The sequence below is a fragment of the Bombina bombina genome, chromosome 11, assembly GCF_027579735.1.
Source record: "Bombina bombina isolate aBomBom1 chromosome 11, aBomBom1.pri, whole genome shotgun sequence".
Taxonomy (NCBI): Eukaryota; Metazoa; Chordata; class Amphibia; order Anura; family Bombinatoridae; genus Bombina; species Bombina bombina.
In genome coordinates this window covers 1,074,131-1,098,392 of record NC_069509.1, presented here as the reverse complement: position 1 = coordinate 1,098,392, position 24,262 = coordinate 1,074,131, and the positions used below count along the sequence as shown (strand labels likewise).

Below are 24,262 nucleotides of genomic sequence, written 5' to 3'. Positions count from 1 at the left end.
TTGTATTTAGAAAATAGCTTCTTAAAGCTGAACAAAGTTAACTCCTTCAGTTCTGACAGAAGGGTCTGTCACATAAATTTTTTTTAAAAAAAATGCAATTGCGACCTCTGCACCCCCTGTAGTTTTGCCCCTGACTGTCTCTGTGTACTGTGTGTAAACTGTCTCTGTGTACTGGGACTGTGTGTAAACTGTCTCTGTGTACTGTGACTGTGTGTAAACTGTCTCTGTGTACTGTGTGTAAACTGTCTCTGGGTACTGTGACTGTGTGTAAACTGTCTCTGTGTACTGTGACTGTGTGTAAACTGTCTCTGTGTACTGTGTGTAAACTGTCTCTGTGTACTGTGTGTAAACTATCTCTGTGTACTGTGTGTAAACTGTCTCTGTGTACTGTGTGTAAACTGTCTCTGTACTGTGACTGTGTGTAAACTGTCTCTGTGTACTGTGACTGTGTGTAAACTATCTCTGTGATACTCTGTGTAAACTGTCTCTGTGTACTGTGTGTAAACTGTCTCTGTGTACTGTGTGTAAAATATCTCAGTGTACTGTGTGTAAACTGTCTCTGTGTACTGTGTGTAAACTGTCTTTGTGTACTGTGTGTAAACTGTCTCCGTGTACTGTGTGTAAACTGTCTCTGTGTACTGTGTGTAAACTGTCTCCATCTACTGTGCGTAAACTGTATCTGTGTACTGTGACTATGTATAAACAGTCTCTGTGTACTGTAACTGTGTGTAAACTATCTCTGTGTACTGTGCATAAACTGTCTCTGTGTGCTGTGACTGTGTGTAAGCTGTCTCTGTGAACTGTGTAAACTGTCTCTGTGTACTGTGTGTATACTTTCTCTGTGTACTGTGACTGTGCGCAAACTGTCTCTGTATACTGTCACTGTGCGTAAACTGTCTCTGTGTACTGTGTAAACTGTCTCTGTGTACTGTGTGTAAACTGTCTCTGTGTACTGTGTGTAAACTGTCTCTGTGTACTGTGCCTGCGTAAACTGTCTCTGTGATTGTGTGTAAACTGTCTCTTTGTACTGTGTGTAAACTGTCTCTGTGTAATGTGACTGTGCGTAAACTGTCTCTGTGATTGTGTGTAAACTGTCTCTTTGTACTGTGTGTAAACTGTCTCTGCGTACTGTCACTGTGTGTAAACTGTCTCTGTGTACTGTGTGTAAACTGTTTCTGTGTACTGTGTGTAAACTGTCTCTCTGTGTACTGTGACTGTGCGTAAACTGTCTCTGTGTACTGTGTGTCAACTGTCTCTGTGTACTGTGCGTAAACTGTCTTTGTGTACTGTGTGTACAGACTCTGTGTGCTGTTAGTGTGTACAGACTCTGTGTGCTGTTAGTGTGTACAGACTGTGTGCTGTTAGTGTGAACAGACTCTGTGTGCTGTTAGTGTGTACAGACTCTGTGTGCTGTTAGTGTGTACAGACTCTGTGTGCTGTTAGTGTGTACAAACTCGGTGTGCTGTTAGTGTGTACAGACTCTGTGTGCTGTTAGTGTGTATAGACTCTGTGTGCTGTTAGTGTGTACAGACTCTGTGTGCTGTTAGTATGTACAGACTCTGTGTGCTGTTAGTGTGTACAGACTCTGTGTGCTGTAAGTGTGTACAGACTCTGTGTGCTGTTAGTATGTACAGACTCTGTGTGCTGTTAGTGTGTACAGACTCTGTGTGCTGTTAGTGTGCACAAGCTCTGTGTGCTGTTAATGTGTACAGGCTCTGTGTGCTGTTAGTGTGCACAAGCTCTGTGTGCTGTTAGTGTGTACAGGCTCTGTGTGCTGTTAGTGTGTACAGGCTCTGTGTGCTGTTAGTGTGCACAAGCTCTGTGTGCTGTTAGTGTGTACAAGCTCTGTGTGCTGTTAGTGTGCACAGGCTCTGTGTGCTGTTAGTGTGCACAAGCTCTGTGTGCTGTTAATGTGTACAGGCTCTGTGTGCTGTCAGTGTGCACAAGCTCTGTATGCTGTTAGTGTGTACAGGCTCTGTGTACTGTTAGTGTGTACAGACTCTGTGTGCTGTTAGTGTGTACAGACTCTGTGTGCTGTTAGTGTGTACAGACTCTGTGTGCTGTTAGTGTGTACAGACTCTGTGTGCTGTTAGTGTGCACAAGCTCTGTGTGCTGTTAATGTGTACAGGCTCTGTGTGCTGTCAGTGTGCACAAGCTCTGTATGCTGTTAGTGTGTACAGGCTCTGTGTGCTGTTAGTGTGTACAGACTCTGTGTGCTGTTAGTGTGTACAGACTCTGTGTGCTGTTAGTGTGTACAGGCTCTGTGTGCTGTCAGTGTGCACAAGCTCTGTATGCTGTTAGTGTGTACAGGCTCTGTGTACTGTTAGTGTGTACAGGCTCTGTGTGCTGTCAGTGTGCACAAGCTCTGTATGCTGTTAGTGTGTACAGGCTCTGTGTACTGTTAGTGTGTACTATAGATCTGTATCTAATGTCTACTTTGCTGCTGTTCTGTGCAGCTAATTTATTTATTTTTTCTGCTGAAAATTGCTGTTTCAGATTCTTCAGAATGAGAGGTGTTTTTCTGATGCTTGTGATGTTTACTTGTTCATCTTATGCAGTAACAGGTAACCAGCACACAGTTTATTTCCACCCTTATCTGTCACTTATTGCCCCCCTGGGTCACACAACTTTGCCTCATGGCAACATTACTTCCTGCCTATAACTACCATGTACCTATCTCTGCCCTATTACCTGACCTCTCACCCTATAACTGTCTGTACCTATAACTGCCCTATTATATGACCAGTCACCCTATACCTGCCTGTATCTATAACTCACCTATTACATGACCCCTCACCCTATAACTGCCTGTACCTATCCCTGACCTATTACCTGACTCCTCACCCAATAACTGCCCTGTACCTATCTCTGCCCTATTACCTGACCCCTCACCCTATAACTGCCCTGTGCCTATCTCTGCCCTATTACCTGACCCCTCACCCTATAACTACCCTGTACCTATCTCTGCCCTATTACCTGACCCCTCACCCTATAACTGCCCTGTGCCTATCTCTGCCCTATTACCTGACCCCTCACCCTATAACTGCCCTGTGCCTATCTCTGCCCTATTACCTGACCCCTCACCCTATAACTACCCTGTACCTATCTCTGCCCTATTACTTGACCCCTCACCCTCTAACTGCCTGTACCTATCACTCCCCTATTACATGACCCCTTACCCTATAACTACCTCTACCTATCTCTGCCCTAACACCTGACCCCTCACCCTATAACTGCCCTGTACCTATCACTGCCCTATTACATGACCCCTCACCCTATAACTGTCTGTATCTATAACTGCCCTATTATATGACCACTCACCCTATAACTGCCCTGTACCTATTAATGTCCTATAACATGGCCCCTCCCCTTATAACTGCCCTGTACCTATCACTGCCCTATTACATGACCCCTCAGCCTATAACTGTCTGTACCTATTACTGCCCTATTCCATGACCCCTCACTCTATAATTGCCCTTTACCTATCACTGCCTTATTACATGACCCCTCACCCTATAACTGTCTGTACCTATCACTGCCCTATTACATGACCCCTCACCCAATAACTGCCTGTACCTATAACTGCCTGTCAGGGTGCCAGGAATCAGACTGAGACGAGAAGTGCAAAAATAATCACACCTTTATTAATAGCAAAAAATAATAAAAAGTCCACAAGTCAAATAACAAACCAGGATTCAAAACCAGAGCTGGTAGTCAGACGAGCCGAGTCAGGAGCCAAAGCGAATAGTCAGACGATCCGGAATCAGGAACAAGGAGAACAGCAGAGTCAGGAACAAGCCAGGGATCAGGAACCAGGAGGGACGTCAGCCAGCCAGGTAATACACAGGAGCTCTCAAAAACAGGTCTGAGACAACGCAAGGGCAAATCATACTGAACAGAGGCCCTTTAAATAATAAGTGATGACATCACAATTCTGAGACTGCATCATGTCTCACACGGATGATGTACACCAGTCTGGCCATAAAAGGAAGTGCAGGAAATGAGCAGCAGCACACAGTATGCACCAGAGTCAGCAAGAGAGGTGAGTAAAATGGCTGCCAGCAGCACATGGCAAACAAAGCAGGGAAAAAAACCCTGACAGTACCCTCCCCTCAACGACCCCTCCCCTGCTGGAGGACAAAAGGCTTATTGGGGAAACAGAGAGGAGCATGAACATAAGAGGAGGGAACCCATGAACGCTCCTCCGGACCGTAGCCCCTCCAGTGAACCAAATACTGTATGCGGCCCCTGGACATACGAGAGTCAATAATGCTGCTGACCTCATACTCCTCATGGTTGTCAACAAAGATCGGACAGGGATGAGGCAACACAGTGGTAAACCAATTACAAACCAGTGGTTTCAAGAGGGAGACATGAAAAACATTGGAGATGCGCATTGCAGGAGGAAGGTCAAGAGCGTAGGCCACAGTATTGACCCGTCGGAGTATTCAAAAAGGACCAACATAACGGGGAGCCAGTTTATTGGAAGGCACACGAAGGTTGAAGTTGCGGGATGACAGCCAAACTCCCTCACCAACCTGGTAGGAAGGTGCGGGCAGACGCCTAAGATCAGCTTGGAACTTTTGGCGGTGTATAGAACGATGAAGGCAATCCTGAATCTGCACCCACGTGGAACGGAGTTGCTGGAGATGCTCCTCCAAAGCTGGAATACCCTGAGACATGAATGAATCGGGGAGCAAGGATGGTTGAAACACATAATTCGCCATGAACAGGGATAACTTGGAGGAAGCATTAATAGCACTATTACGAGCAAACTCTGCCCAAGGTAACAGTTCAGACCAATTATTGGGGTGATCTGAGATATAGCAATGGAGGAACTGTTCCAGAGCTTGATTAGACCGTTCTGCAGCCCCATTGGATTGAGGGTGATATGCAGAGGAGAAGGAATGCTAGATTCCCATTTGAGCACAAAAGGAACACCAAAATCTGGAGACAAACTGGCTACCCCGGTCCGACACTATCTCCTTGGGTAACCCATGTAAACAGAAGACCTCCTGGGCAAAAATTGAAGCAAGCTCCTGAGCGGTAGGCAACTTCTTCAAGGGAATGCAATGTGACATTTTAGAAAAACGGTCAACCACCATAAGGATAACAGTATTGCCATTGGAAACAGGGAGCTCGACAATGAAGTCCATGGAAAGATGTGTCCAAGGACGCTCACCATTAGCAATAGGTTGAAGAAGACCTACAGGAAGACGTTGAGGAGTCTTATTCTGTGCACTTCTTTGGTATCTCAATTGCCAGAGGAGTACCAAGAGTTCCTAGATGTTTTTGACAAGGTGCGTGCTGGTACGTTGCCTCCTCAATGGTCTTACGATTGTGCCATAGACCTGCAACCCGGAGCCATTCCTCCTCGGGCTGGGTTTACCCTCTGTCTTACCATTTTAGAATGCTTACCCTATTCCACTCATTACGGAACTCTTTGACCGCCTCAAGGGAGCTACGGTCTTTACTAAACTTGATTTGAGAGGAGCGTACAATCTCATTAGGATCAAGGAGGGTCATGAATGGAAAACAGCCTTTAACACCAGGAGCGGGCATTATGAGTATCTTGTAATGCCATTTGGCCTATGTATGGATAACGGAGCAGTTTCGTGAGTAACAAGTGCGCGCTGAAGGGGCCTGCCATCAATGGCCTCAATAGCAAGTGGAACTGACCGAGGCAAAACAGGAATGGAGTGCTTTGATACAAAAGCACTGTCAATGAAATAGCCTGCAGCACCGGAGTCAACAAGAGCCTGGGTGACTATGGAGGAGTCCACCCAGGAAAGGACAACCGTGACCAAAGGTTTCTCCTTTAGCGGTTCCAGGGACGAGGATAAACCACCCAAGGTCTGCCCCTGACAGGACCTTAGGTGTGAGCGTTTCCCAGCCGTGTAGGACAAGATTTCAAAAGGTGGCCCTGTAACCCACAATAGAGGCAGAGCCCCTCCCTCCTCCTAAAGGCCCTCTCCACCACAGAGAGACGCATGAATCCCAACTGCATCCGCTCAGCAGTACCTGGTGACTCGGGACCAGAAGGCATGGGAGGAGAGGGAGGCATGGGTGGGAATGAACACATAGGAGACAACGGAACAGGAGGCTTCCCACAAGCGCTCCTTGAAAGAGGGCCTCTCACTTAGTATGATGTCAATTAGTATAAAAAAAGACACCAATGACTCGAGATCTTCTGGTAAATCTCTGGCAGCAACTTCATCTTTAATCGCATCAGTGAGCCCATGAAAGAAGGCGGCAACAAGGTCTTCATTGTTCCAACCTACCTCTGCACCAAGCGTACGGAACTCAATGGCATACTGAGCAACAGATCTTGTACCTTGCTGAATGGACATGAGTCTCTTAGCAGCAGAGGAGGAGCGAGCCGAAACATCAAATACTCTTCGAAAGGAGGCCATAAATTCAGGGTAATTTGAAATCACAGGTTTATTAGTCTCCCACAAGGGATTAGCCCAGGCAAGAGCTGTGTCAGAGAGTAACGAGATGAGATATCCCACCTTAGCTCTGTCAGATTGAAACGCCTGAGGTAACATCTCAAAGTAAATGCCAACCTGGTTCAAAAACCCTCTGCACTGAATAGGATTGCCTCCATATTGCTGAGGTAGAGGTGCAGAACCGGACATTCTCCTGGTAGGACTAGGTGCAGCAGTGGAAACAGGAGCAGCCATAACTTGCGGGACACTTTCGTCCAAATGTGCAGTGCGAGTCAGCAGGGTTTGCAGGGCCAGTGCAAATTGATCCAAGCGGTCTTGTTCATCCATCTTGGAAATTATGGCAGGTAAAGGTGGATTATTAGCACCATCAGGATTCATGGCCCTTGCATAATGTCAGGGTGCCATTAATCAGACTGAGACAAGAAGTGCAACAATAATCACAGCTTTATTAATAGCAAAAAATTATAAAAAGTCCACAAGTCAAATAACAAGCCAGGAATCAAAACCAGAGCTGGTAGTCAGGTGAGCTGTGTCAGGAGCCAAAGCGAATAGTCAGACGAGCCAGAATCAGGAACAAGGAGAACAGTAGAGTCAGGAACAAGCCAGGGATAAGGAACCAGGAGGGACGTCAGACAGCCAGGTAATACACAGGAGCTCTCACAAACAGGTCTGAGACAATGCAAGGGCAAAGCATACTGAACAGAGGCCCTTTAAATAATAAGTGATGACATCACAATTCTGAGACTGCATCCTGTCTCACACGGATGATGTACACCAGTCTGGCCATAAAAGGGCATGCAGGAAATGAGCAGCATCACACAGTATGCACCAGAGTCAGCAAGAGAGGTGAGTAAAATGGCTGCCAGCAGCACATGGCAAACATAGCAGGGAAAAAAACCCTGACACTGCCCTATTACATGACCCCTCACCCTATAACTGCCTGTACCTATCACTGCCCTATTACATGACCCCTTACCCAATAAATGTACCTATCGCTGCCCTATAACTGCCCTGTACCAATCACTGCCCTATTGCATGACCCCTCACCCTATAACTGCCCTGTACCTATCTCTACCCTATAACATGACCCCTCACCCAATAACTGCCCTGTACCTATCATTCCCTATTACATAACCCCTCATCCTATAACAGCCCTGTACCTATCGCTGCCCTATGACATGACCCCTCATCCTATAACTGCCTGTACCTATCACTGCCCTGTTACATGACCCCTCGCTCTATAGTTGCCCTGTACCTATCACTGCCTTATTACATGACCCCTCACCCTATAACTGCCCTGTACCTATCACTGCCCTATTACATGACCCCTCAGCCTATAACTGCGCTTCACCTATCATTGCCCTATTACATGACCCCTCACTCTATAACTGTCTATACCTATCACTGCCCTATTACATAACCCCTCACCCTATAACTGTCTGTACCTATCACTGCCCTATTACATGACCCTTCACCCTATAACTGTATGTACCTATCACTGCCCTATTACATGACCCTTCACCCTATAACTGTCTGTACCTATCACTGACCTATTACATAACCCCTCACCCTATAACTGTCTGTACCTATCACTGCCCTATTACATGACCCTTCACCCTATAACTGTCTGTACCTATCACTGACCTATTACATAACCCCTCACCCTATAACTGTCTGTACCTATCACTGCCCTATTACATGACCCCTCACCCTATAACTGTCTGTACCTATCACTGCCCTATTACATGACCCCTCACCCTATAACTGTCTGTACCTATCACTGACCTATTACATGACCCCTCACCCTATAACTGTCTGTACCTATCACTGACCTATTACATAACCCCTCACCCTATAACTGTCTGTACCTATCACTGACCGATTACATAACCCCTCACCCTATAACTGTCTGTACCTATCACTGCCCTATTACATGACCCTTCACCCTATAACTCTATGTACCTATCTCTGCCCTATTACATGACCCTTCACCCTATAACTGTCTGTACCTATCACTGCCCTATTACATAACCTCTCACCCTACAACTGCCCTGTACCTATCACTGCACTATTACATAACCTCTTGTTACAAACTGCTATTTGTGACTGGCCCTTTAAATGGAAGGTTGCCCTGCTTCCCTGGATTTTGGAGAAGCCTATTTGCCAGCCTCTTTCCTCATGACTATGGCCCCTGGAAGATTGTGCCCCTGAGAGTATATTGACTTTTGTTGGGTGTGTGTGGCCCTTTGGGAACCGTCTGGGGACATATTGTGACTTTGGTGAACAATGCCCCCTTTAAGACTATGTCCCCAGACCTGTGAAATGACTTGTCCCTGGCTTTCTCCCACTTGGTTCAGTTTCATTGTGTGCCATTAAGAGTTAAATTTTGTTCAGCTTCAAGAAACCTATTCTAAATACAAGTCTGCTGGGATTAGCTCTAATTAGGTTTAGTGATCAACTTTCCCATTGTCTAATCAGACTAGTATTGATAAGGTGGACTGCATTCTTTTATTGTGTGTAATGTTATCTGCTGAAGTAAATGTTGTGGCCTGTCAAAGGGAGTGTCTCTCTATCTAATATCAAATGTGTGATGGGGGATTTTATGCCTCCCCCTGAGAGTGTCCTGTTTGCATGTAACCTCAATAAAAAGGAGGCTGTGTGCTCCAGCACATCAGACCTATTTTTGACCCTCTAACTTGCAGCTTTGACTCATGTTTGTAGGGGACAGCTTATAATCACTACAGGGATTGCTATGCTCTTCATACTCCCTTAGCTACAGGGATTGCTACAGAAGGAAGAGGTTCACCTACTGGAGCCTGGTCATAGGTCCAGGGCGCAGAGCAGACGGCGAGATACCAGCCCAGCAGCGCTGGTTCATAGAGTCTGAATTACTTATGGTGGCTATGCAGCAGTTATAGAATGTCCACGGTGCTGCTGCTCCTTTGGTGAGCGCTAGGAGCATCCTTTTCTACGGTCCAACTTCCAGCCAGCCTGGAGGCAACCGTAACATTTGGCGGCAGCGGTGGGATTGGCGTCCTAGCGCAAGGAGCAGCACCACAACAGCACTGGTATCGTAGGAGAGTAATTGAGGGCAACGCTAGCCACTGCGCAGCGTCCCTACCTACAGCAGCATGGAGCTGACAAGATACTGGTCAGAACCATGTGAAGAGCACCTCAACCGGATCCGTCGCTATGAGGGCGCGGATTTCGTTCCAGAGGTAAAGAGGCGGCTAGTCCGATATGGTCCAGACCCTGCGCAGGAGGTAGTCAGTCGCATCATCCGGGAATTGGATACGGAGAACAAAGCGGCACGAGCCTTTGAGCGCCAACTGTGGAGTTTGAGGGTATGGACACCTGGTCTCTCTCCCCAGCCGCAGCATGTTCCACAGGGAGAGGAGAGCAGCGACCTCCCTCCCCAGCGGCAGTATACTGTGCAGAGGGAAGAGACAACCGGTCTCCTTCCCCAACCCCAACCAGAGATACCAGAGGCAGCAGGCCTCATAGACTGGTCCTGGGAGGACCCCCAGCAGGCAGGTGGAGATGGGACCGCAGTCTCTCTACCGGCCCTACAGGGATGCTGGGCAGGCGGCCCAGATCCCCAGCGACAGACCCAGCTACAGGGAGGGGAGAGCATCGACCTCCCTCCCCAGCCGGAGTGTGCCTTCCAGGGAGAGGAGACAACCGGTCTCTCTCCCCAGCCGCAGCATGTTCCACAGGAAGAGGAGAGCATCGACCTCCCTTCCCAACGGCCGCCGGAGTATCAGGAGGAGGAGGTAAGCCAATCTCCCCCTCCCCAGCTAACTCCTAACTTGGGCCCAGGGTTAACAGTGGAGATGTTAACCCCCACTGACCCCCACGTTCCCTTTGCCACCGGGCAGGACTATGCCCCAATTCCCCCAGCAGAAGAGCTGGCATCAGGACAGAGCGCTGCTGGCCTCTGCCCTACAGACCCCCTTGTTACAGGACTGGCCTGCAAACCCCTCACCCCAGCAGAAGCGCTGGCACCAGGGCAGAGTGCTGCTGGCCTCTGCCCCCCAAGTACCATCAGCTATTTGCCCAACTGCGCCAGGAAGGCAGAGGATGCTACACTTTTATCCTATAACCTGGAACCTACAGGCCAATGCTACTTGTTGTGGGGGGGCTGCTTTGCTGCTAGTGTTTATTTGTGGGTGGGTTGCGAGACTAACTTAGGCACTGACCGACAGAAGGTCAGGTGCCTTGTTAGTCTCACTCCAAAAGGGGAGATATGTTACAAACTGCTATTTGTGACTGGCCCTTTAAATGGAAGGTTGCCCTGCTTCCCTGGATTTTGGAGAAGCCTATTTGCCAGCCTCCTTCCTCATGACTATGGCCCCTGGAAGATTGTGCCCCTGAGAGTATATTGACTTTTGTTGGGTGTGTGTGGCCCTTTGGGAACCGTCTGGGGACATATTGTGACTTTGGTGAACAATGCCCCCTTTAAGACTATGTCCCCAGACCTGTGAAATGACTTGTCCCTGGCTTTCTCCCACTTGGTTCAGTTTCATTGTGTGCCATTAAGAGTTAAATTTTGTTCAGCTTCAAGAAACCTATTCTAAATACAAGTCTGCTGGGATTAGCTCTAATTAGGTTTAGTGATCAACTTTCCCATTGTCTAATCAGACTAGTATTGATAAGGTGGACTGCATTGTTTTATTGTGTGTAATGTTATCTGCTGAAGTAAATGTTGTGGCCTGTCAAAGGGAGTGTCTCTCTATCTAATATCAAATGTGTGATGGGGGATTTTATGCCTCCCCCTGAGAGTGTCCTGTTTGCATGTAACCTCAATAAAAAGGAGGCTGTGTGCTCCAGCACATCAGACCTATTTTTGACCCTCTAACTTGCAGCTTTGACTCATGTTTGTAGGGGACAGCTTATAATCACTACAGGGATTGCTATGCTCTTCATACTCCCTTAGCTACAGGGATTGCTACAGAAGGAAGAGGTTCACCTACTGGAGCCTGGTCATAGGTCCAGGGCGCAGAGCAGACGGCGAGATACCAGCCCAGCAGCGGTGGTTCATAGAGTCTGAATTACTTATGGTGGCTACGCAGCAGTTATAGAATGTCCACGGTGCTGCTGCTCCTTTGGTGAGCGCTAGGAGCATCCTTTTCTACGGTCCAACTTCCAGCCAGCCTGGAGGCAACCGTAACACCTCTCACCCTACAACTGCCCTGTACCTATCACTGCACTATTACATAACCTCTCACCCTACAACTGCTTGTACCTATCACTGTCCTATTACATGACCCCTCACCCTATAATTGCCTGTACCTATCACTGCCCTATTACATGACCCCTCACCCTATAACTGCCTGTACCTATCACTGCCCTATTACATGACCTCTCACCCTATAACTGCCTGTACCTATCACTGCCCTATTACATGACCCCTCACCCTATAACTGCCTGTACCTATCACTGCCCTATTACATGACCCCTCACCCTACAACTGCCCTGTACCTATCACTGCACTATTACATAACCTCTCACCCTACAACTGCCCTGTACCTATCACTGCACTATTACATAACCCTTCACCCTATAACTGCCTGTACCTATAACTGCCCTATTACATGACCCCTCACCCTATAACTGTCTGTACCTATCATTGCCCTATTACATGACCCTTCACCCTATAACTGTCTGTACCTATCACTGCCCTATTACATGACCCTTCACCCTATAACTGTCTGTACCTATCATTGCCCTATTACATAACCCCTCACCCTATAACTGCCTGCACCTATCACTGTCCTATTACATGACCCCTCACCTTATAACTGCCTGTACCTATCACTGCACTATTACATAACCCCTCACCCTATAATTGCCTGTACCTATCACTGCCCTATTACATGACCCCTCACCCAATAACTGCCTGTACCTATCACTGTCCTATTACATGACCCCTCACCCTATAACTGCCTGTACCTATCACTGTCCTATTACATGACCCCTCACCCTATAATTGCCTGTACCTATCACTGCCCTATTACATGACCCCTCACCCTATAACTGCCTGTACCTATCACTGCCCTATTACATGACCCCTCACCCTATAACTGCCTGTACCTATCACTGCCCTATTACATGACCCCTCACCCTATAACTGCCTGTACCTATCACTGCCCTATTACATGACCCCTCACCCTATAACTGCCCTATTACATGACCCCTCACCCTATAACTGCCTGTACCTATCACTGCCCTATTACATGACCCCTCACCCTATAACTGCCCTATTACATGACCCCTCACCCTATAACTGCCTGTACCTATCACTGTCCTATTACATGACCCCTCACCCTATAACTGCCTGTACCTATCACTGCCCTATTACATGATCCCTCATCCTATAACTGCCTGTACCTATCACTGCCCTATTACATGATCCCTCATCCTATAACTGCCTGTACCTATTACTGTCCTCTTACATAACCCCTCACCCTATCACTGCCCTATTACATGACCCCTCACCCTATAACTGTCTGTACCTATCACTGCCATATTACATAACCCCTCACCCAATAACTGCCTGTACCTATAACTGCCTTATTACATGACCCCTTATCCTATAACTGTCTGTACCTATCACTGCCCTATTACATGACCCCTCACCCTATAACTGCCCTGTACCTATCACTGCCCTATTACTTGACCCCTCACCCTTTAACTGCCTGTACCTATCACTGCCCTATTACATGGCCCCTCACCTTTTAACTGCCTGTACCTATCACTGCCCTATTACATGGCCCCTCACCCTATAACTACCCTGTACCTATCACTGCCCTATTACATGACCCCTCACCCTTTAACTGTCTGTACCTATCGCTGCCCTGTTACATGACCCCTCACCCTATAACTGCCTGTACCTATCACCGCACTATTACATAACCCCTCACCCTATAACTGCCTGTACCTATCGCTGCCCTGTTACATGACCCCTCACCCTATAACTGTCCTGTACCTATTACTATCCTATAACATAACCCCTCACCCTATAACTGCTTTATTACATGACCCCTCACCTTATAACTGCCCTGTACCTATCACTGCCCTATTACATGACCCCTCACCCTATAACTGTCTGTACCTATCATTGCCCTATTACATAACCCCTCACCCTATAACTGCCTGCACCTATCACTGTCCTATTACATGACCCCTCACCTTATAACTGCCTGTACCTATCACTGCACTATTACATAACCCCTCACCCTATAATTGCCTGTACCTATCACTGCCCTATTACATGACCCCTCACCCAATAACTGCCTGTACCTATCACTGTCCTATTACATGACCCCTCACCCTATAACTGCCTGTACCTATCACTGTCCTATTACATGACCCCTCACCCTATAATTGCCTGTACCTATCACTGCCCTATTACATGACCCCTCACCCTATAACTGCCTGTACCTATCACTGCCCTATTACATGACCCCTCACCCTATAACTGCCTGTACCTATCACTGCCCTATTACATGACCCCTCACCCTATAACTGCCTGTACCTATCACTGCCCTATTACATGACCCCTCACCCTATAACTGCCCTATTACATGACCCCTCACCCTATAACTGCCTGTACCTATCACTGCCCTATTACATGACCCCTCACCCTATAACTGCCCTATTACATGACCCCTCACCCTATAACTGCCTGTACCTATCACTGTCCTATTACATGACCCCTCACCCTATAACTGCCTGTACCTATCACTGCCCTATTACATGATCCCTCATCCTATAACTGCCTGTACCTATCACTGCCCTATTACATGATCCCTCATCCTATAACTGCCTGTACCTATTACTGTCCTCTTACATAACCCCTCACCCTATCACTGCCCTATTACATGACCCCTCACCCTATAACTGTCTGTACCTATCACTGCCATATTACATAACCCCTCACCCAATAACTGCCTGTACCTATAACTGCCTTATTACATGACCCCTTATCCTATAACTGTCTGTACCTATCACTGCCCTATTACATGACCCCTCACCCTATAACTGCCCTGTACCTATCACTGCCCTATTACTTGACCCCTCACCCTTTAACTGCCTGTACCTATCACTGCCCTATTACATGGCCCCTCACCTTTTAACTGCCTGTACCTATCACTGCCCTATTACATGGCCCCTCACCCTATAACTACCCTGTACCTATCACTGCCCTATTACATGACCCCTCACCCTTTAACTGTCTGTACCTATCGCTGCCCTGTTACATGACCCCTCACCCTATAACTGCCTGTACCTATCACCGCACTATTACATAACCCCTCACCCTATAACTGCCTGTACCTATCGCTGCCCTGTTACATGACCCCTCACCCTATAACTGTCCTGTACCTATTACTATCCTATAACATAACCCCTCACCCTATAACTGCTTTATTACATGACCCCTCACCTTATAACTGCCCTGTACCTATCACTGCCCTATTACATGACCCCTCACCCTATAACTGTCTGTACCTATCACTGCCCTGTTACATGACCCCTCACCCTATAACTGTCTATACCTATCACTGCCCTATTACATGACCCCTCACCCTATAACTGTCTGTACCTATCACTGCCCTGTTACATGACCCCTCACCCTATAACTGTCTATACCTATCACTGCCCTATTACATGACCCCTCACCCTATAACTGTCTGTACCTATCACTGCCCTATTACATGACCCCTCACCCTATAACTGTCTATACCTATCACTGCCTTATTACATGACCCCTCACCCTATAACTGTCTGTACCTATCACTGCCCTATTACATGACCCCTCACCCTATAACTGTCTGTACCTATCACTGCCCTGTTACATGACCCCTCACCCTATAACTGTCTATACCTATCACTGCCCTATTACATGACCCCTCACCTTATAACTGCCCTGTACCTATCACTGCCCTATTACATGACCCCTCACCCTATAACTGTCTGTACCTATTACGTGACCCCTCACCCTATAACTGCCCTTTACCTATCACTGCCCTATTACATGACCCTTCACCCTATAACTGCCTGTACTTATCACTGCCCTATTACATGACCCCTCACCCTATAACTGCCCCATATCTATCACTGCCCTATTACATAACCCCTCACCCTGTAACTGCCCTGTACATATCACTGCCCTATTACATGACTGCTCGCCCTATAACCGTCTGTAACTATCACTGCCCTATTACATGACTCCTCACCCTATAACTGTCTGTACCTATTACTGCCCTATTACATGACCCCTCACCCTATAACTGCCCTATTACATGACCCCTCGCCCCAAAAACTGTCTGTACTTATCACTGCCCTATTACATGACCCCTCACCCTATAACTGCCCTATTACATGACCCCTCGCCCTATAACTGTCTGTACTTATCACTGCCCTATTACATGACCCCTCACCCTATAACTGTCTGTACCTATCACTGCCCTATTACATAACCTCTCACCCTACAACTGCCCTGTACCTATCATTGCACTATTACATAACCTCTCACCCTACAACTGCCCTGTACCTATCATTGCACTATTACATAATTCTTCACCCTATAACTGCCTGTACCTATCACTGACCTATTACATGACCCTTCACCCTATAACTGTCTGTACCTATCACTGCCCTATTACATAACCTCTCACCCTACAACTGCCCTGTACCTATCACTGCACTATTACATAACCCCTCACCCTATAACTGCTTGCACCTATCACTGTCCTATTACATGACCCCTCACCTTATAACTGCCTGTACCTATCACTGCACTATTACATAACCCCTCACCCTATAATTGCCTGTACCTATCACTGCCCTATTACATGACCCCTCACCCAATAACTGCCTGTACCTATCACTGTCCTATTACATGACCCCTCACCCTATAACTGCCTGTACCTATCACTGTCCTATTACATGACCCCTCACCCTATAATTGCCTGTACCTATCACTGCCCTATTACATGACCCCTCACCCTATAACTGCCTGTACCTATCACTGCCCTATTACATGACCCCTCACCCTATAACTGCCTGTACCTATCACTGCCCTATTACAGGATCCCTCATCCTATAACTGCCTGTACCTATCACTGCCCTATTACATGATCCCTCATCCTATAACTGCCTGTACCTATCACTGCCCTATTACATGACCCCTCACCCTATAACTGCCTGTACCTATCACTGCCCTATTACATGACCCCTCACCCTATAACTGCCTGTACCTATCACTGTCCTATTACATGACCCCTCACCCTATAACTGTCTGTACCTATCACTGCCCTATTACATGACCCCTCACCCTATAATTGCCTGTACCTATGACTGCCCTATTACATGATCCCTCATCCTATAACTGCCTGTACCTATCACTGTCCTATTACATGACCCCTCACCCTATAACTGCCTGTACCTATCACTGCCCTATTACATGATCCCTCATCCTATAACTGCCTGTACCTATTGCTGCCCTATTACATGATCCCTCATCCTATAACTGCCTGTACCTATTACTGCCCTCTTACATAACCCCTCACCCTATCACTGCCCTATTACATAACCCCTCACCCAATAACTGCCTGTACCTATAACTGCCTTATTACATGACCCCTTATCCTATAACTGTCTGTACCTATCACTGCCCTATTACATGACCCCTCACCCTTTAACTGCCTGTACCTATCACTGCCCTATTACATGGCCCCTCACCTTTTAACTGCCTGTACCTATCACTGCCCTATTACATGGCCCCTCACCCTATAACTACCCTGTACCTATCACTGTCCTATTACATGACCCCTCACCTTATAACTGCCTGTACCTATCACTGCACTATTACATAACCCCTCACCCTATAATTGCCTCTACCTATCACTGCCCTATTACATGGCCCCTCACCCTATAACTACCCTGTACCTATCACTGCCCTATTACATGACCCCTCACCCTTTAACTGCCTGTACCTATCACTGCCCTATTACATGAACCCTCACCCTATAACTGCCTGTACCTATCACCGCACTATTACATAACCCCTCACCCTATAACTGTCCTGTACCTATCGCTGTCCTGTTACATGACCCCTCACCCTATAACTGCCTGTACCTATCACCGCACTATTACATAACCCCTCACTCTATAACTGCCTGTACCTATCGCTGCCCTGTTACATGACCCCTCACCCTATAACTGTCCTGTACCTATTACTATCCTATAACATAACCCCTCACCCTATAAATGCTTTATTACATGACCCCTCACCTTATAACTGCCCTGTACCTATCACTGCCCTATTACATGACCCCTCACCCTATAACTGTCTGTACCTATCACTGCCCTGTTACATGACCCCTCACCCTATAACTGTCTGTACCTATCACTGCCCTATTACATGACCCCTCACCTTATAACTGCCCTGTACCTATTACTGCCCTATTACATGACCCCTCACCCTATAACTGTCTGTACCTATTACGTTACCCCTCACCCTATAACTGCCCTTTACCTATCACTGCCCTATTACATGACCCTTCACCCTATAACTGCCTGTACTTATCACTGCCCTATTACATGACCCCTCACCCTATAACTGCCCCATATCTATCACTGCCCTATTACATAACCCCTCACCGTGTAACTGCCCTGTACATATCACTGCCCTATTACATGACTGCTCGCCCTATAACCGTCTGTAACTATCACTGCCCTATTACATGACTCCTCACCCTATAACTGTCTGTACCTATTACTGCCCTATTACATGAACTCTCACCCTATAACTGCCCTATTACATGACCCCTCGCCCTATAACTGTCTGTACCTATTACTGCCCTATTACATGACCCCTCACCCTATAACTGCCCTATTACATGACCCCTCGCCCTATAACTGTCTGTACTTATCACTGCCCTATTACATGACCCCTCACCCTATAACTGTCTGTACCTATCACTGCCCTATTACATGACTCCTCACCCTATAACTGCCTGTACCTATTGCTGCGCTGTTACATGACCCCTCACCCTATAACTGCCTGTACCTATCTCTGCCCTGTTACATGACCCCTCACCCTATAACTGCCCCATATCTATCACTGCCCTATTACATAACCCCTCACCCTGTAACTGCCCTGTACATATCACTGCCCTATTACATGACTGCTCACCCTATAACTGTCTGTAACTATCACTGCCCTATTACATGACTCCTCACCCTATAACTCTCTGTACCTATTACTGCCCTATTACATGACCCCTCACCCTATAACTGCCCTATCACATGACCCCTCAACCTATAACTGTCTGTACCTATCACTGCCCTATTACATGACTCCTCACCCTATAACTGCCTGTACCTATTGCTGCGCTGTTACATGACCCCTCACCCTATATCTGCCTGTACCTATCACTGCCCAATTACATAACCCCTCACCCTATAACTGCCCTGTACCTCTTACTACCCTATTACATAACCCCTCACCCTATAACTGTTCATATATATATATATATATATATATATATATATATATATATTTATATATATATATATATAAATATAAAGAAAAAAGGGGGGTGTATGCATGTTATGGTATAACCCAGATATCAAGGGTTAATACCTGATGAAAGATGCCCTGGATCAGCAACACACGAACCCAGTTAATTCCCCCCCAAACACGAGACCAAGCTCCATCTTGAGGGTAAAACAGAATGTTTTTATTGAGGGCTATATGCCCGGGTCTGTCACACGGCTCCCTCCTGGTGGGACACTCCGGCAGACCCGGCTTGACCCTTTGGTGGGTCAACTTGGGGATGACCGGACTAGGAGGTGGTAGGAATGTCAGTTTGCTGGGACAATCCATCTGCATTCCCGTTATGAGAGAGAATTCCTGTCCGTATAAATAAGGGTTCAACTTCTTCAGTGCCCAGACCAGGGCTAAACAGTCCCTCAAGTTTTTGTTTTCAGAGACACTTCTTTCCAGTTGGAGACAAATCTCATCGGCTTCTTTACAAGTTTTTTGTACCTGCTCTTTATAGGTATCCACAAGCCCTTCATACTGACATAGGGTGCCCTTGAGTTGCTGCACCTCACTATGAGCCAGCGTCAGCTTCTCCTCCAGTGTCGCTAATTTGTCTTTAATGTTTCATGTTCCACTCTCAAGCTGGTGTTTTCTGCGGTCTGTCGGTGCAGCTTGTCTAGCAGAGATTCCTGTTTTAAACGCGCTTTTTCCTCTGCGCTCCTCTTCTCTCCCGCTAGCACTGTTACGTGATTGTTTAACGTGACCATTTCATCCTCTACTTGACTCTTCTCCTTCATCAGCGCATTGTAACGGGACTTCCACGTATCAATGGCGAATAGAGATTTACTGAGCTCAGAGTCCTGGGGCTCAGCAGCAGGTGGGTCAGTCTCTGTGGCACGGATCTGGGCACGGGTAGTCACAGGGTTAACATTGGCGGGACCCATGGGAGCGTAGGCAGAAACAAGGGGGGCCAAGTCATTTCCAAGGAGAACATCAGCTGGTAAGTCCTTCATGATCCCCACATTCACATGTCTAGAGCCCACTCCCCAATCCAAATGTACCCGGGCAACAGGTAGGCGGAACACAGCACCCCCTGCTACCCTCACAGCCACAGTGTCTCTGGTGTGCTGGTTCTTAGACACCAAGTTCTTTTGGAGCAAGGTCATGGTAGCACCAGTATCCCGTAGACCACTGACCTCCTTCCCATTCACTTTAACCAGTTTCCGGTGCTGTTGCCGGTTATCCCGATGGGCAGCTTGCATGGGGTCTGCTTCATGTTGGATGCCCCAGCATTCTTCCTCCTCTATGCAGTGGGCAGCAAGCTTAGGGTTACGTGGGTTTCGGCCGGCGGGTCTCCTTCAGGACTGTGCTTGGTTCGCTGTGTTTAGGGGACACTCTGGTCTTTTGTGCCCTAGTCGCTTACATCCAAAGCACCGAATAGGCTGTAAGTAGTCCCGTGAGTTGAACCAGGCTGTCTGAGGATAGTTGATGACTGAAGGCTGTGTGGTAGAGCGGTGCGCCGGGGGTTGGTAACTGGTAGCTGCTGGGGTGACTGTGGGTCTGTACTCCACTCTGGCAGGGATCTTAGTGGTAGCAGTGTCCAGTTTGCGGGCATCCGTATACTCATCTGCCAGACGAGCAGCTTCATGCAGGGTGGAGGGTTTACGGTCCCGAACCCACTGTCTAACTCCTGCTGATAACTTGTCAAAGCAATGTTCCAACAGGAATAGCTGCAGCACCTCTTCCCCAGATACGGCTTGGCACCCCGCCATCCAGTGAGCTGCTGTGTGGTGAACCTTACATGCCCACTCGACGTAGGAATCTCCAGCTAGTTTAACAGTGTCTCTGAACCGTCTCCTGTATGTCTCAGGTGTAATCGCATACCTGGAGAGTAGTGATGTCGCGAATAGTTCGCCGGCGAATAGTTCCCAGCGAACATAGCTTGTTCGCGTTCGCCGCGGCGGGCGAACATATGCGATGTTCGGTCCACCCCATATTCGTCATCACTGAGTAAACTTTGACCCTGTACCTCACAGTCAGCAGACACATTCCAGCCAATCAGCGGCAGACCTTCCCTCCCAGACCCTCCCACCTCCTAGACAGCATCCATTTTAGATTCATTCGGAAGCTGTATTCTTAGTGAGAGGAGGGACAGTGTAGCTGCTGCTGATTTAATAGGGAAATCGATAGCTAGGCTAGTGTATTCAGTGTCCACTACAGTCCTGAAGGACTCATCTGATCTCTGCTGTAAGGACAGCACCCCAAAAAGCCCTTTTTAGGGCTAGAACATCAGTCTGCTTTTTTTTTTTCCTGTGTAATCTAATTGCAGTTGCCTGCCTGCCAGCGTGTGTGTCAGGCTCACAGCGTATACTGTGCCCACTTGCCCAGTGCCACCACTCATATCTGGTGTAACAGTAGTATACATTTTAAAAAAACAACACTTTTTTGACTGTGAAATAATAGCAGACAGCTGCCAGTACCCAAGATGGCCGCCAATAAGGCAGATGGGGAGGGTTAGAGAGCTGTTTTGGGGGGGATCAGGGAGGTTGGGGGCTAAGGGGGGATGCTACACCACAGCATATGTAAATATGCTAAAAAAAATAAAAAAATTAAAAACCTTTTATTTTAGTGCTGGCAGACTTTCTGCCAGTACTTAAGATGGCGGGGACAATTGTGGGGTGGGGGAGGGAAGGTAGCTGTTTGGGAGGGATCAGGGGGTCTGATGTGTCAGGTGGGAGGCTGATCTCTACACTAAAGTTAAAATTAACCCTGCAAGCTCCCTACAAACTACCTAATTAACCCCTTCACTGCTAGCCATAATACACGTGTGATGCGCAGCAGCATTTAGCGGCCTTTTAATATCCAGTAAGCAACGCCAAAGTCATATATGTCTGCTATTTCTGAACAAAGGGGATCCCAGAGAAGCATTTACAACCATTTGTGCCATAATTGCACAAGCTGTTTGTAAATAATTTCAGTGAGAAACCTAAAATTGTGAAAAAATTTAAGTTTTTTTTAAATTTGATCGCATTTGGCGGTGAAATGGTGGCATGAAATATACCAAAATGGGCCTAGATCAATACTTTGGGATGTCTTCTAAAAAAAAATATATACATGTCAAGGGATATTCAGGGATTCCTGACAGATATCAGGGTTCCAATGTAACTAGCGCTCATTTTGAAAAAAAAGTGGTTTTGAAATAGCAAAGTGCTTCTTGTATTTATTTCCCTATAACTTGCAAAAAAAAGCAAAGAACATGTAAACATTGGGTATTTCTAAACTCAGGACAAAATTTAGAAACTATTTAGCATGGTTGTTTTTTGGTGGTTGTAGATGTGTAACAGATTTTGGGGGTCAAAGTTAGAAAAAGTGTGTTTTTTTCCTCATATTTTATAATGTTAGGTGATTTATGCCCTTTATGGATTAAAACCAGACTCTGCATTAACTATGTCATTTTCCATGGGAGTTTTGCCATGGATCCCCCTCCAGCATGCCACAGTGCAGGTGTTAGTGTTAGTCCCCTTGAAACAACTTTTCCATCACTATTGTGGCCAGAAAGAGTCCCTGTGGGTTTTAAAATTCGCCTGCCTATTGAAGTCTATGGCGGTTCGCCCGTTCGCAAACATTTGCGGAAGTTCGTGTTCGCGAACGGAAAATTTTATGTTCGCGACATCACTACTGGAGAGCAGAGCCTCTTTTACCGCATTATAATCCCCGACTTCCTCATCTGGAATGGCCCGAAAAGCCTCGCTGGCCCGGCCGGATAATTTTCCAGATAATATTGTGACCCAGTCCTCTGCGGGTACCTTGTGTAGGGCACATTGCCTCTCAAAATCCGCAAGGTACCCATCAATCTCTCCTTCTGTTTCCAGGAAGTTTTTAAATGCTGCAAAATGTACTTTTGACTTGGGCTGCTGCAGCGCCGCTTTGGCGAAGTAGGTTGGCCTCCACAGCTGCTATGACCTGGTAGATAATTTCTGCAGACGGGTTGGGGCCATAATGTGCCAGTCTTATTTTAACCACCAGGTCAAAGCTTGCTTCTTCGGGGGTTCTGTCTGATATGCTGGGCTCATTGGTTCCTTCGGTCCCTGGTACTCCGTCCATCTCGGTCAGTATTGTAATAATCTCCCTCTTCCTGAGGTAACTGGCTTGTTGGCCCCGTTGTTCTAGCAGGTCTTTAAGGGTGGCTCTTTTTCAGCCTTTCATACGGTATTCCCATTAGGTCCGGATGTGTAGTTGCTCTTCTGGGCGATGAGGACCATCCCGTCGCTTGCCACCAATTGTTATGGTATAACCCGTATATCAAGGGTTAATACCTGATGAAAGATGCCCTGAATACGGGATCAGCAACACACGAACCCAGTTAATTCCCCCCCAAACACGAGACCAAGCTCCATCTTGAGGGTAAAACAGAATGTGTTTTATTGAGGGCTATATGCCCAGTATTTATGCAAGTCTCCCACCTGGTTGACACTCCCTAGGAGACCAGATGGGGGATTGGAAGAGTATAGTACATTAGATAGAGGGAAGACGCCCTTTTACAGGATACAATAGAATTACATTACTTAACCAAATAAACAATTAAACACAAGGAAACAATGGAGTCCTTCTTGGCACCTGGCAGTCTGATCTCTGGAGGTGATTAAACAAGGTGAACGCTTATCACCTAAACTTAATTACAGTAAACAATAGCTGATGCCAGGAAACCTGTCTTCAGAAAATAGTTTCTCAAAACTGAACAAAGTTAACCCTTCCAGTACTGACAGAGGGGTCTGTCACAATGCACAAGCTATAAGCTAATTGATAGTGTCTAAATACTATACAAAAGAACCCCACACTTTGCTAAATAGCTATTCGTGGGTCACTGTCCATAGATAAAGGAACAACCAAATTTCAACAGGGAACAAACATATATAAGTCCCGCAAATGTGATACACAACACAATACCCAATCAGCTGTATCAGCTCATGCTCCTTAGCGAGTTGTCATGGTGACATTATAGTAGTGGAAAATATATGAAAACATAGGTTCAGACACAGGCAATATAGGAATACTAAGGGTTTAAGTACTCAGTTTAGACACGCTCGTATTGGTTCACAAATGGCCAATCAGTTTCTAGTATTGCTTTTAAATAGGCTACACAAATGTTCTGTTTTAGTTATGATTACGGCACTCTAGCCGAAACATGGTAATATTTAGACATGTGCAATTCGGTTCCGAATCTCCGAATTAAAATAGTGCCGAATCTACCGAATAAATC

General features: G+C 46.9%; 1 protein-coding gene across 1 annotated transcript in view; it reads left to right on the top strand.

Moving 5' to 3' along the window:
* The window catches only part of LOC128641952 (carbonic anhydrase 4-like), a 241,488-nt gene that overhangs the window by 15,078 nt on the left and 202,148 nt on the right, over window positions 1-24,262 (top strand). The window contains exon 2 of the mRNA XM_053694553.1: window positions 2,497-2,564. Coding sequence (XP_053550528.1) covers window positions 2,507-2,564 — 58 coding nt within the window. The 5' untranslated portion in view covers window positions 2,497-2,506. The remainder of the gene's footprint in view (window positions 1-2,496; window positions 2,565-24,262) is intronic.